The sequence below is a fragment of the Labrus bergylta genome, chromosome 8, assembly GCF_963930695.1.
Source record: "Labrus bergylta chromosome 8, fLabBer1.1, whole genome shotgun sequence".
Classification (NCBI taxonomy): domain Eukaryota; kingdom Metazoa; phylum Chordata; class Actinopteri; order Labriformes; family Labridae; genus Labrus; species Labrus bergylta.
In genome coordinates, this window is record NC_089202.1 from 31373514 (window position 1) to 31386013 (window position 12500).

The window sequence follows — 12500 nt, forward strand, 5'->3', positions numbered from 1 at the left end:
TGCAGCCTGCAGGCAACACACAGGGATTACAAACACACCATGTTCACATACTGTATTTAACCAGAGAAAAAACACAAAGAGGCCACGCCCCCTAATTCTACATCACTTTAAGCCTTATAATATATATATATATATATATATAATGTAAACAGGTAAGTTGTATAAACATTCAGCCCGAACAGTTACAGACTTTAAACATGTTTATTTTAACATAGAGCTCTATGGAGACTGACTCACTGCAGGAGACAGACTCTAGTGGACACTGGAGGAACTACAGCTGTAAAGTTACACATTTTAACATGGGGCTCTGACTCAGGACTGACTCACTGGAGTTATTTACTTTACAACACCGGAGGTTACTGTTTGGCTCTAATGCATCTCAAATGATTCCAGTGAGGTTGCCATGACGACATGGTTCAGCATTTAAAGGTCCCATATTCTGCTTTTTCTGGTTTTATATGCTCTTTAGTGTGTTTTCCAAGTGTCCTGTGCATGTTTAGGAACATCTATGTGCAAAAATTCAAAGTCTGCGGAAACGTGTCTTCTCCTACGTCCTCCTGTTAGCTGTAGCATTAGCTGCATGTAACGCTCGGTTCTAGCCCCCCTCGATAAAAATGTGTCAGTCCGACGTCATTGTCAGTGTGAGATCACTGATCTAAGCCCATTGGCTCGTTGTGGCCCTGCAGCTCATGTTGAAATTTCCGAGAACCATGCTGAGCAACTGACCAATAACGACAGAGCGGATCGGCAGACCAATCAGAGCAGACTTGGCCCACGTGGGGTCTAACAGTGTGGGCTCAACAGAGTGCAGCTGATGGACTCAGAGCGGAGAGGGAGCAAGGAGGAGCATGACATGAAAACAGACACTTTTTTAGAACTTTAGCTATTGTGAACGTACAAAAGTAGGAACATAGATTAAATATACCAACCCCAAAAAGGACAGAATATGACCTCTTTAAACAAGCTGCTAATTATTAAATATGAAGACAACCACAGACTTACAGGGACACATTCAGTCAGAGAGTTAGCTTTTCTGTAAACTTTGCACCGATGGGACTTGTTTCTACTGGTTACCATGGTTACTTTATACAGGTGGTGTGGCTGTGTTATACTGGTTGTACTGGTTGCTCTCTCACCCTGCAGCACCCTGGTCAGGGACTTCCATGAAGCCCATGTCATGCTGTTGTTGGGCTTGGTGGTCGTGGCGACGCTGGCTCTGGAGGCGGGGCAGACTGGGCTGTTCCATGTTGGACTGCTGCCTCAACAGGGAGTGTCTGGAGGAGGTGGAGCCTCCTCTGGGAGCCCCGCCCTTCCTGGAGGGAGGAGCTGAAGAAAAAACTCACATTACTAACAAAAAGTCAGAAGATGATGCCCTGAAACCTGACAGTGGTTTGTTTTGGTACCTGAGCTGTACTGGCTGGTGGGTGGAGCCTGGTGTCCCTTGTAGCGGCTCTTGCGCATGTCCTTCCTGGTTGGTCCTACAAACCAAACAGGAAGTAAGGAGGGGGATGCATACCTGGACTTTAATCAAACAGTCATTAGTCAAGTAAGAACTTACTGGAGTTTTTAGGTAGACCTGGTCCGATGGAGACCTGCAGGACCTTCCCACTGGGTTTCAGAATTGCCTCATCCCCGTCCCCTCCCTGGAACTGGATCTGTCTGGACCCTGAAGAACTAAATGGCCCCCAACCGCCCTTCTTCACCTTGAACTCCAGCCTGAAGGACAAACACATGGTAGATGATAAATGTGTTTGATAATGTGCAGACTCATGAGCAGTGAGCTGTGTTTGATAATGTGCAGACTCATGACCTGTTTGATAATGTGCAGACTCATGACCTGTTTGATAATGTGCAGACTCATGAGCAGTGAGCTGTGTTTGATAATGTGCTGACTCATGACCAGTGAGCTGTGTTTGATAATGTGCTGACTCATGAGCAGTGAGCTGTGTTTGATAATGTGCTGACTCATGAGCAGTGAGCTGTGTTTGATAATGTGCAGACTCATGAGCAGTGAGCTGTTTGATAATGTGCAGACTCATGAGCAGTGAGCTGTGTTTGATAATGTGCAGACTCATGACCTGTGTTTGATAATGTGCTGACTCATGACCTGTGTTTGATAATGTGCTGACTCATAAGCAGTGAGCTGTGTTTGATAATGTGCTGACTCATGACCAGTGAGCTGTGTTTGGTAATGTGCTGACTCATGACCAGTGAGCTGTGTTTGGTAATGTGCAGACTCATGACCAGTGAGCTTTGTTTGATAATGTGCTGACTCATGACCAGTGACCTGTGTTTGATAATGTGCAGACTCATGACCAGTGAGCTTTGTTTGATAATGTGCAGACTCATGAGCAGTGAGCTGTGTTTGATAATGTGCAGACTCATGAGCAGTGAGCTTTGTTTGATAATGTGCTGACTCATGAGCAGTGAGCTGTGTTTGGTAATGTGCTGACTCATGACCAGTGAGCTGTGTTTGGTAATGTGCAGACTCATGACCAGTGAGCTTTGTTTGATAATGTGCTGACTCATGACCAGTGACCTGTGTTTGATAATGTGCAGACTCATGAGCAGTGAGCTGTGTTTGATAATGTGCAGACTCATGACCAGTGACCTGTGTTTGATAATGTGCAGACTCATGAGCAGTGAGCTGTGTTTGATAATGTGCAGACTCATGACCAGTGAGCTGTGTTTGATAATGTGCAGACTCATGAGCAGTGAGCTTTGTTTGATAATGTGCTGACTCATGAGCAGTGAGCTGTGTTTGATAATGTGCTGACTCATGACCTGTGTTTGATAATGTGCAGACTCATGAGCAGTGAGCTGTGTTTGATAATGTGCTGACTCATGACCAGTGAGCTGTGTTTGATAATGTGCTGACTCATGACCAGTGAGCTTTGTTTGATAATGTGCTGACTCATGACCAGTGAGCTTTGTTTGATAATGTGCAGACTCATGAGCAGTGAGCTGTGTTTGATAATGTGCAGACTCATGAGCAGTGAGCTTTGTTTGATAATGTGCTGACTCATGAGCAGTGAGCTGTGTTTGGTAATGTGCTGACTCATGACCAGTGAGCTGTGTTTGGTAATGTGCAGACTCATGACCAGTGAGCTTTGTTTGATAATGTGCTGACTCATGACCAGTGACCTGTGTTTGATAATGTGCAGACTCATGAGCAGTGAGCTGTGTTTGATAATGTGCAGACTCATGACCAGTGACCTGTGTTTGATAATGTGCAGACTCATGAGCAGTGAGCTGTGTTTGATAATGTGCAGACTCATGACCAGTGAGCTGTGTTTGATAATGTGCAGACTCATGAGCAGTGAGCTTTGTTTGATAATGTGCTGACTCATGAGCAGTGAGCTGTGTTTGATAATGTGCTGACTCATGACCTGTGTTTGATAATGTGCAGACTCATGAGCAGTGAGCTGTGTTTGATAATGTGCTGACTCATGACCAGTGAGCTGTGTTACTGACAGGTTGTTGAATTTGAGCACCAGCTTCTGGTCACTTTTCTCCTGATAACGTTTGACCAGCAGACTGAGGAACTCGGTTTTAAAGACACTCTGAAGAACGCTGTCGTACTCCTCCTCGTGGACGATGAACAGGTCGTCCTGTAGAGTGCTGACAGAGAGAGACAGACAGTGAGACAGACAGACAGGTTCTGGTCTCTGTTTGAAAACCCATTCTGGTGCTAATTCTAGTTCCAGTTCTTGTTACTCTTGTTTCAGCTGTAGGCGGCCCCTGAGTGAAACGGGTTAGGGTTAGGGTCCGGGCCCGGGGTCAGGGTGACCGTGCACTGGTTATTGTTCTAGTTTCATAGCTAAAGCTTTTGTATATTTAGTGTCAGTTCTAATTCTAGTTTTGATCTCTTTTTCATCTAAAAAGTGGGCTGCACCCCGGTTGTAGATTTGGTTCTGGTTCTGTTTTGTACCTGAGAGAAACAGACTGGATCTTGTTGAGTTCGATCTTCCTCTTGAGAACTTCCTGGATCTGACCTTTATCTGGACCCTGCTTCACTTTCTCTCGCCCAATCAGGTACAGGAACTTTGGGGTCAGGACGAGGTCTCGCTTCACTGTCTGTAGATCAAAACAAAGTGTGAAGAAACAGGAGTGTTAAACACATCCTGCGTTTCAGTCCTTCTATACGTTCATGACTGATCAACAAGCAGAAGTGGAACATAGCCTCGGTCATTTTAGACTCACTCTGAACCTTCGGTCATATTTGACCACAACATCTGCGAAGTCGATCCTCTCTCTGCGACCAACAAACTGTCTGACCTCTGGATGGTTGTCCATGCCGATGTAGTCGCCCACAAAGTTCCTGTTGATGCTGTTTCTGCGACGCTCTTTTTTATTCAGCAGGACATCAGAAGCTGAAGGAAAAGTAACCAAACAGTTTTAACCTCAAACACGATGAGAACACAGAGACAGAACGCTGTTAAACCCATCAGCTGGTTCATCCTGTGTGTGTGTGTGTGTAACAGCTCTTACCTTCCTCCCTCATCTTGACAAACTTGCGGACAGCAATGTGTTTACGCCACGCCTTCTGGATGACACGAGCGTACCCGTTATACTTCCTCTCCCTCATCTCCTCCAACAGGAAGAGCTGCAGAGAGAAGACAACACTGAGACAGAGATCCACCAGCCCGGGGAACCACAATACCCACAATGCCCCTGTTTGACAGTGAGTCATGAACCTGAGGGCTTAAGATGAATGTAGAGTAGCTCTACAAACTCTGAGGCTCAGCTGTACTTTAGTCTGACTAAATCTGAAACCACCTGAAGACCAGATCACTAGAATTGAGCCTGGTTAGATGACCTAGAGGTCCTCCTGAGGGTCTGGTTCAGGTCTGTGTCATTCCTCTCAAGGAGATCTTTTAGAGTGTCATGGAAGGGAGAAGTGTCCAGAGCACAACATGTATCCACAGGGGTACCTCAGGGCTCAGTGCTCGGTCCCCTTCTCTTCTGCTATGCTGACGATACCCAGCTCTTCCTGTCATTCCCGCCAGACGATGTTACAGTCTCTGCAAGAATCTCATCATGCCTTGCTGATATCTCTAAATGGATGAATGAACGGCACCTTCAACTCAATCTTTCAAAGACTGAGCTCCTTGTCCGTTGTTCATCTCCTTACACTGGCTCCCAGTATACTGCTCGCTGCTCGCATCAAATTTAAAACTCTGCTGCTCGCTTACAAAACAGCGGCAAAAACTCTCCTCCTTACTTTAACTCTCTGATCCAGGTCTACACTCCCTCCCATCCACTACGCTCTGCCAATGAAAGGCGTCTGATCCAACCTTCACAACAGGGTCCTAAGTCTCTGACTAGACTCTTCTCCTCTGTCGCCCCCCGGTAGTGGAATGAACTACCAAACTCCATTGGATCTGCAGAGTCCCTCTGCACCTTTAAGAAAAAGCTAAAGACCCAGCTCTTTATCAACACCTACAACCTTACTGGTGATGTTACTGAAGATGTTGATGATGATAATGGTTCAAATAAAGTGATTCTATCCCCCTGGTCATGTCCTCTGGTCACTAGCATCTGTGTGGGATCAGACCTAAAGCTGTTTATAATAATAATGTATACTTTATTGATCCCGCGAGGGGAAATTCGTTTTTTACACTCTGTCTAGTTAACATGCTACACAAACATAGGCCGAAATACACACACATGCACAAACAAGTGGGCGCTCCTGGGCTGGTGGGGGGGTTAGGTGCCTTGCTCAAGGGCACCTCGGCAGTGCTCAGGAAGTGGACTGGCACCTCTCCAGCTACCAGGCCAATTTCTGGACTTGGTCTGTGCCGGGACTTGAACCAGCGACCCTCTGATTCCCAACCCAAGTCCCTACAGACTGAGCTACTGCCGCCCCGGTGTTTACTGTCTACAATGACACCAGGTTCACAGCCCAAAACCCATCTTCCTGAGCCGTGCCAATGTTTCTCACCGACTCTGGAGCTTTGATGAACACTTTGGTCTTTCCGAGCTGGAACTGGTCCTGGTCCATGTGGACCGACTTCAGGAGGTGCAGGACTCCCTGACGCTGCTCGCCCCTCCACTTAGGCCAGCTCTCTTTGGTCAGGATGGCGTACCTGCAGCAGAGGTACTCTCTGTTAGCATCTCTGTTAGCTTATCTTAGCATGTATGCGCTCAGTGAGGAGGACAGTTTGACCTCTGACCTCTGCAGGAACTTGTTGAAGACTCGTCTGTAGGCGTATCCAGCCCGGCGGACTCTGATGTTCTCTCTCAGACCTAGGTACTCCACCTGATGTTTGACCCGGGTCTCCTCCCAGTCTCTGGGCTTTTTGGTCTCGTTGGGTTTGATGCAGCGGATGTAGTGGGGGGTGCATTTCATCAGAGTCTGCACCAGACTGTTGGCTTGTTTCTAAAACAGAGAGGGGGGGGGGACGTAACAATCTCTCTGTTCTGGTGATATATCTGAAGATCTGTAGTGTGTTTACAGGTTTAAAACATGTGGTATGCTCTGGCTGATCTCTCTCACCTTGATCTTACTGCTGGCGGTGCTCGGACGCCCCTTCTTCTCCGCCTCCAGGTTCTCAGGAAACAGAGCTTTGATGAACGGACTAACCACAAATACAACACAGACAGGTGTGAGGTCATCATTATTACCATATATACATATTGATTCAGTTCACTCTAGAGGGCATGCACATGACGTCAGAGTAGTCCGCCCCCTGAGGGAGGAGCTTCAGTACAGGTGAAGAGAGGTGTGAATACTCACAACTCACTGCTCTGCATCAACTCGATGATGTCATTAAACAACACGTCTCTGTTCCTCTCACAGAAACCACTGACGTCATACGACACCTGGATACAGACAGACAGGTAAGCAGACAGACAGGTGAACAGACAGACAGGTGAGCAGACAGACAGGTGAACAGACAGGTGAACAGACAGGTGAACAGACAGGTGAACAGACAGGTGAGCAGACAGACAGACAGGTGAGCAGACAGACAGAGAGACAGGTGAACAGACAGACAGGTGAGCAGACAGACAGGTGAGCAGACAGGTGAACAGACAGGTGAACAGACAGGTGAACAGACAGACAGGTGAGCAGACAGACAGAGAGACAGGTGAACAGACAGACAGGTGAACAGACAGACAGGTGAGCAGACAGACAGGTGAACAGACAGGTGAACAGACAGGTGAACAGACAGGTGAACAGACAGACAGGTGAGCAGACAGACAGAGAGACAGGTGAACAGACAGACAGGTGAGCAGACAGACAGGTGAGCAGACAGACAGGTGAACAGACAGACAGGTGAACAGACAGACAGGTGAGCAGACAGACAGGTGAGCAGACAGACAGGTGAACAGACAGACAGGTGAACAGACAGACAGACAGGTGAGCAGACAGACAGAGAGACAGGTGAACAGACAGACAGGTGAGCAGACAGACAGGTGAGCAGACAGACAGGTGAACAGACAGACAGACAGACAGGTGAACAGACAGACAGGTGAGCAGACAGACAGAGAGACAGGTGAACAGACAGACAGGTGAGCAGACAGACAGGTGAGCAGACAGACAGACAGACAGGTGAACAGACAGACAGGTGAGCAGACAGACAGGTGAGCAGACAGACAGACAGACAGGTGAACAGACAGACAGGTGAACAGACAGACAGACAGACAGGTGAGCAGACAGACAGAGAGACAGGTGAGCAGACAGACAGGTGTGCACCTTGCCGGCGTAGTGATGGATGATGAATCCTTTGTTCCAGCTGCTGAAGTGTTCGTGCGATCCGATTTGACCCTGAAGCTTCTGCAGCAGCGTCTGATCCGCCCCCTCACCTTTAGCGTGCATCGTCGCACACACGTCGTCAAGGATGCTCATCAGCCCAGGAGGATTCTGGGAAACCGTCGCAGAGAAAACTTTGGCTGTTACAGAGATCACTCCCTCCTCCCTGTTTAATGAGTTATATGTAGTGCACTCACTCAGCACAATTCAAAAACATCTCAGATGCTACTCGCCGGTGGCGCAACTGAAACGTGCAGCTTAACAACAGCCGAGGATCAATAATAACAACATGAACTGATACTGAATGTGTTTTAATAAAGCAGTTTAATAATGATTTAATGTTAAATATTGATTTTTTTTTTTTTTAATTATTAAATGTTAAATATTGATTTTTTTTAATAATTATTACATTTTAAATATTCTAAAAAAAAATCTAGATTTTTTAAATAATGATTAAATCTTTAAAAAATATATTTTTCAGTCTCTCGTCTGTCTTCATCAGGACAAACTACCGTCACTAACGTTAACCATCTTTGACTCTATTTAAACTGATCATAGATTTCAGTCTAAACGCTCCAAATATGAACTTTATCCACTTTCTTCACGCTGCTAGCTCCTGTTGTCCATCTGAGAGCAGTCGAGTCAAACGCCTCATAAAAATCTTTGAACTGCAATGCATGATGGGATATATCAGTCCTGTTCACTGACTGGTCAACTCACCAGTTTGGACTCAATCAGGTCACAGACCACTTTGTTGTTAAAGTACTCGATGGGTGACCACTTGATCCCCTCCTGAACGTACTCCTCCTGCAGAGACACAAAGCACACACAGCTGTAGCTACGTCTCTAACGGGAGAACCAAAGGTGTGATGTGATGATGTCATGCTGTGATGTCATAATGAAGCACCTGTTCTGCCTTCAGTGTGAGCTCAATGAAAATCTGCTGCAGCTTCTCGTTCACAAAGTTGATGCAGAACTGCTCAAAGCCGTTTCTCTGAAACAAACAATCACATTGGTCAAACAGCGTGTGTGTGTGTGTGTGTGTGTGTGTGTGTGTGTGTGTGTGTGTGTGTGTGTGTTGTACCTGAAAGATCTCAAAGCCGTAGATGTCGAGGACTCCAATGGTAAGATCCTCCTGCTCCTTCTCCATAGCTTTATTGATACACTGTCCCATAAAACACAATCAATAAAGAATGTGGAATCAAAGTGTGTGTGTGTGTGTGTGTGTGTGTGTGTGTGTGTGTGTGTGTGTGTGTGTGTGTGTGTGTGTGTGTGTGTGTGTGTGTGTGTGTGTGTGTACTGACATCAACCAGGAAGTCGAACAGGCGTGTGTACAGGGCCTTGGACAACGCGTCTCTGGAGAAGCTGGCCTGCTCAGTGTTCAGGGTCACAGAGATGGACTCGGTCTTTCCGCCCCACTTACTGTCCATGGTCCTGCTGGTCAGCTTACTGCAGAGGCCGTCCTGAGGGATCCCCAACAGGAAGGCTGGGAAAGCCAGGACTACCCCCCCAGGAACCAAACACAGAGTCACATTACAGACTGTTCAGGTGTATGGTAGTCTACAGTGTAAATATAGTGTGTTTCCTCACAGTCCTGGTTCTCCTGCTTTAGTCTTTCTGGAGTTTATACAGTGTGTATATTGTAGTGTAGTTTATGTAGGGTAGTTTGTAGTGTGTAGCATATATTGTGTGAAAATATCACACTTGACTGGCAGCAGCTCGAGCCTTGGTTCACAGCAGCCTTTGAAATCCTCCTGATCGGCGCAGTTCAGAGGACTGAGATCTGAATCAGGACAGCATCTTTAAGCCCTTAAGAGCTACATGAAGTCCTGAAGCCTGTCAATCAGGAAAGGATCCAGGACTGATAACATCCCCTCCTCTGCTGGCAGAGCAGCCAGTGCAATGTCTTGGGAAGCTAAACACTGCAGATCTCTGAGACAAGCATGTGGCTCACACTATCATGACATAACTCTCAGAAGGCCTAGTGAAGATAGATCAAAGCCCCCCCAGAGGGTCAGCTGATCACCATGCCAACAGAAACAACCAATCATCCTCCATACCAAGAAGGACTTCATCAGGCAAGGAGCTGAGGCGGACTACATCATTTAGAGGTTGCGGTCCGTACTGACATTTGGATGCGAATGAGTGTTGATGTGGACCATCATCTGAAATAGCCTCAACTGCTCTATGGCCAGACGTGAGGGGCGAAGCATCTCTGAAGGGTTGCTCCCAGCTGACGACTTTGTGGCGTGCCCACTGGCACAGGTGGAGGTGTAATGTATTGTAGTATACGTGTGTATACAGTTTATCGTGTATATGTTGTAGTATATGGTGTGTAGTGTGTTCTCACAGTCCTGGCTCTCCACCACAGCGTAGTTGTTCTCCTCTCTGAAGCTGATGTTTCCTAAATGAAGAATTCCTGCAACCAGCTGAAGAACTGCATCCTGATCGTCCATAGAGAGACCCACTACTGACATGGCCTCCTGACAGACAGACAGACAGACAGACAGACAGTAAGAGAGACAGACAGACAGTAAGAGAGACAGACAGGCAGACAGACAGACAGTAAGAGAGACAGACAGACAGTAAGAGAGACAGACAGACAGACAGACAGACAGTAAGAGAGACAGACAGGCAGACAGACAGACAGTAAGAGAGACAGACAGGCAGACAGACAGACAGTAAGAGAGACAGACAGACAGTAAGAGAGACAGACAGACAGACAGTAAGAGAGACAGACAGACAGTAAGAGAGACAGACAGGCAGACAGACAGACAGTAAGAGAGACAGACAGACAGACAGACAGACAGTAAGAGAGACAGACAGACAGTAAGAGAGACAGACAGGCAGACAGACAGACAGACAGACAGACAGACAGACAGTAAGAGAGACAGACAGGCAGACAGGCAGACAGACAGACAGGTACAGACCATGGTATCAGAGAACTCTTTCTTGTCATTGACATCCTCCACCGTGTACGTTCCTGATTGGTTCAGGTAGAAGTAATAGTCAGGGGTTGTCACCCCGAGGTTCTCCCTCTGCTCACTAGTAGCCCCCTCCAAAAGCTGAGGGCAGAGATCACACAGAGGTCATAGATCACAGAAAGCTCAAGGTAAAGTTAACGACAACAACTTCTTGTTTTTGAGTTTCTGAACAAGAAACAGAATCAGAAAGTGATTATGAGGTCCAACTGTAGGATAACTGGAAGTACTTGTAGTACGTGTTGCAGTACTTGTATGTATGTTGTCGTACCTGGTAGTAGATGTGGAAGTTTCTCTCTCCAGGATTCTGTGAGATGACTCGACTTTTCTCCAACAGGAAGTTTGAAATTTTCCCTCCATCAGGAGCCCCTCCACGACCGAACTGGATCTCAAAGTATTTACCCTGGGGGGGGGGGGGGGGGGTTACATTGTATGTTAATAAGTAGAAAGCTTCTATCAACTTCTGGATGTATTTATACTCACAAATCTGCTGGAGTTGTTGTTGCGGACTGTCTTGGCGTTACCGAAGGCCTCCAGCAGGGGATTGGACTGCAATATGATGTCTTTAACATGCTACACACACACACACACACACACACACACACACACACACACACACACACACACACACACACACACACACACACACACACACACACACACACACACACACACACACACACACACACACACACACACACACACACACACACACACACACACACACACACACACACACACACACACACACACACACACAGGATGAAAAATTAAGCCAATGCAAAAGTGTCAAAAAACTGCAGTTCCTCGGGGGTCCACTTGAGGATGTCTCCAAAAGTGAGTCAATCCCCATTAGTTTCACTTCTTTGTTATAGTAGAAATAAACATGTTTACAGTCTCCACAGCTCGTTTATTTATTGGTAAAGTAAGGATTATCATAAATCACGCCTCAGCTCTGTTTTTTCCGCACTTAGCTTGAAATAAGTTGGAGTCAGTACTTTCAACATGGCTTCATAACTTCTCTTCAGTAACCAATGAGGGATGTCACTACGACCACGTCCATACAGGAAGTACTACAGGAAGTATTTCTGGATGCACTACAGGAAGTACGTCTGCAAGCACTACAGGCAGTACTACAGGAAGTACATCAGGAAGTATGTCAGGAAGCACAACAGGAAGCACTACAGGAAGTATTTCTGGATGCACTACAGGAAGTACATCAGGAAGTACTACAGGAAGTATTTCTAGATGCACTATAGGAAGTTATACAGGAAGTACTTCAGGAAGTTCTACAGGGAGTACTTCTGGAAGCACTACAGGAAGTACTGCAGGAAGTTCTACAGGAAGTACTTCTGGAAGCACTGCAGGAAGTACGTCAGGAAGTAATTCCGGATGCACTAAAGGAAGTACGTCAGGAAGTAATTCCGGATGCACTAAAGGAAGTACGTCAGGAAGTAATTCCGGATGCACTAAAGGAAGTACGTCAGGAAGTAATTCTGGATGCACTATAGGAAGTTCTACAGGAAAAATGACCAGGAGCAGTACTGGGAGGACTGACCTGGACTTTGTCGCCTCCTCCGGACACTTTGGACACATAGCTCATGATGTACTTGGCAGCAACAGTTTTTCCAGCTCCACTCTCACCGCTGACAAGAAGAAGCAAAGATGCAACAGGAAACAGGAAGCCAAACATAGGAAACAGATAACTCAGGCTCAATACATAAAAAACATGTAATGAATAAAAGTACAAACACCAGCTGCTT

General features: G+C 46.6%; 1 protein-coding gene across 1 annotated transcript in view; it reads right to left on the reverse strand.

The window, feature by feature from the left end:
- The window catches only part of myo1eb (myosin IEb), a 16015-nt gene that overhangs the window by 1157 nt on the left and 2358 nt on the right, over positions 1 to 12500 (reverse strand). Inside the window, exons 5-26 of the mRNA XM_065957640.1 lie at positions 12296 to 12383; positions 11221 to 11310; positions 11009 to 11140; positions 10687 to 10821; positions 10107 to 10239; positions 9061 to 9257; positions 8841 to 8921; positions 8664 to 8750; positions 8477 to 8563; positions 7700 to 7867; positions 6740 to 6825; positions 6500 to 6581; positions 6177 to 6382; positions 5945 to 6089; positions 4492 to 4606; positions 4204 to 4373; positions 3932 to 4077; positions 3475 to 3621; positions 1559 to 1716; positions 1404 to 1478; positions 1137 to 1326; positions 1 to 6 (exon numbers count right to left, since the gene is read on the reverse strand). The exon at positions 1 to 6 is cut by the window's left edge and continues 170 nt beyond it. Coding sequence (XP_065813712.1) covers positions 1 to 6; positions 1137 to 1326; positions 1404 to 1478; positions 1559 to 1716; positions 3475 to 3621; positions 3932 to 4077; positions 4204 to 4373; positions 4492 to 4606; positions 5945 to 6089; positions 6177 to 6382; positions 6500 to 6581; positions 6740 to 6825; positions 7700 to 7867; positions 8477 to 8563; positions 8664 to 8750; positions 8841 to 8921; positions 9061 to 9257; positions 10107 to 10239; positions 10687 to 10821; positions 11009 to 11140; positions 11221 to 11310; positions 12296 to 12383 — 2724 coding nt within the window. The remainder of the gene's footprint in view (positions 7 to 1136; positions 1327 to 1403; positions 1479 to 1558; positions 1717 to 3474; positions 3622 to 3931; positions 4078 to 4203; positions 4374 to 4491; positions 4607 to 5944; positions 6090 to 6176; positions 6383 to 6499; positions 6582 to 6739; positions 6826 to 7699; positions 7868 to 8476; positions 8564 to 8663; positions 8751 to 8840; positions 8922 to 9060; positions 9258 to 10106; positions 10240 to 10686; positions 10822 to 11008; positions 11141 to 11220; positions 11311 to 12295; positions 12384 to 12500) is intronic.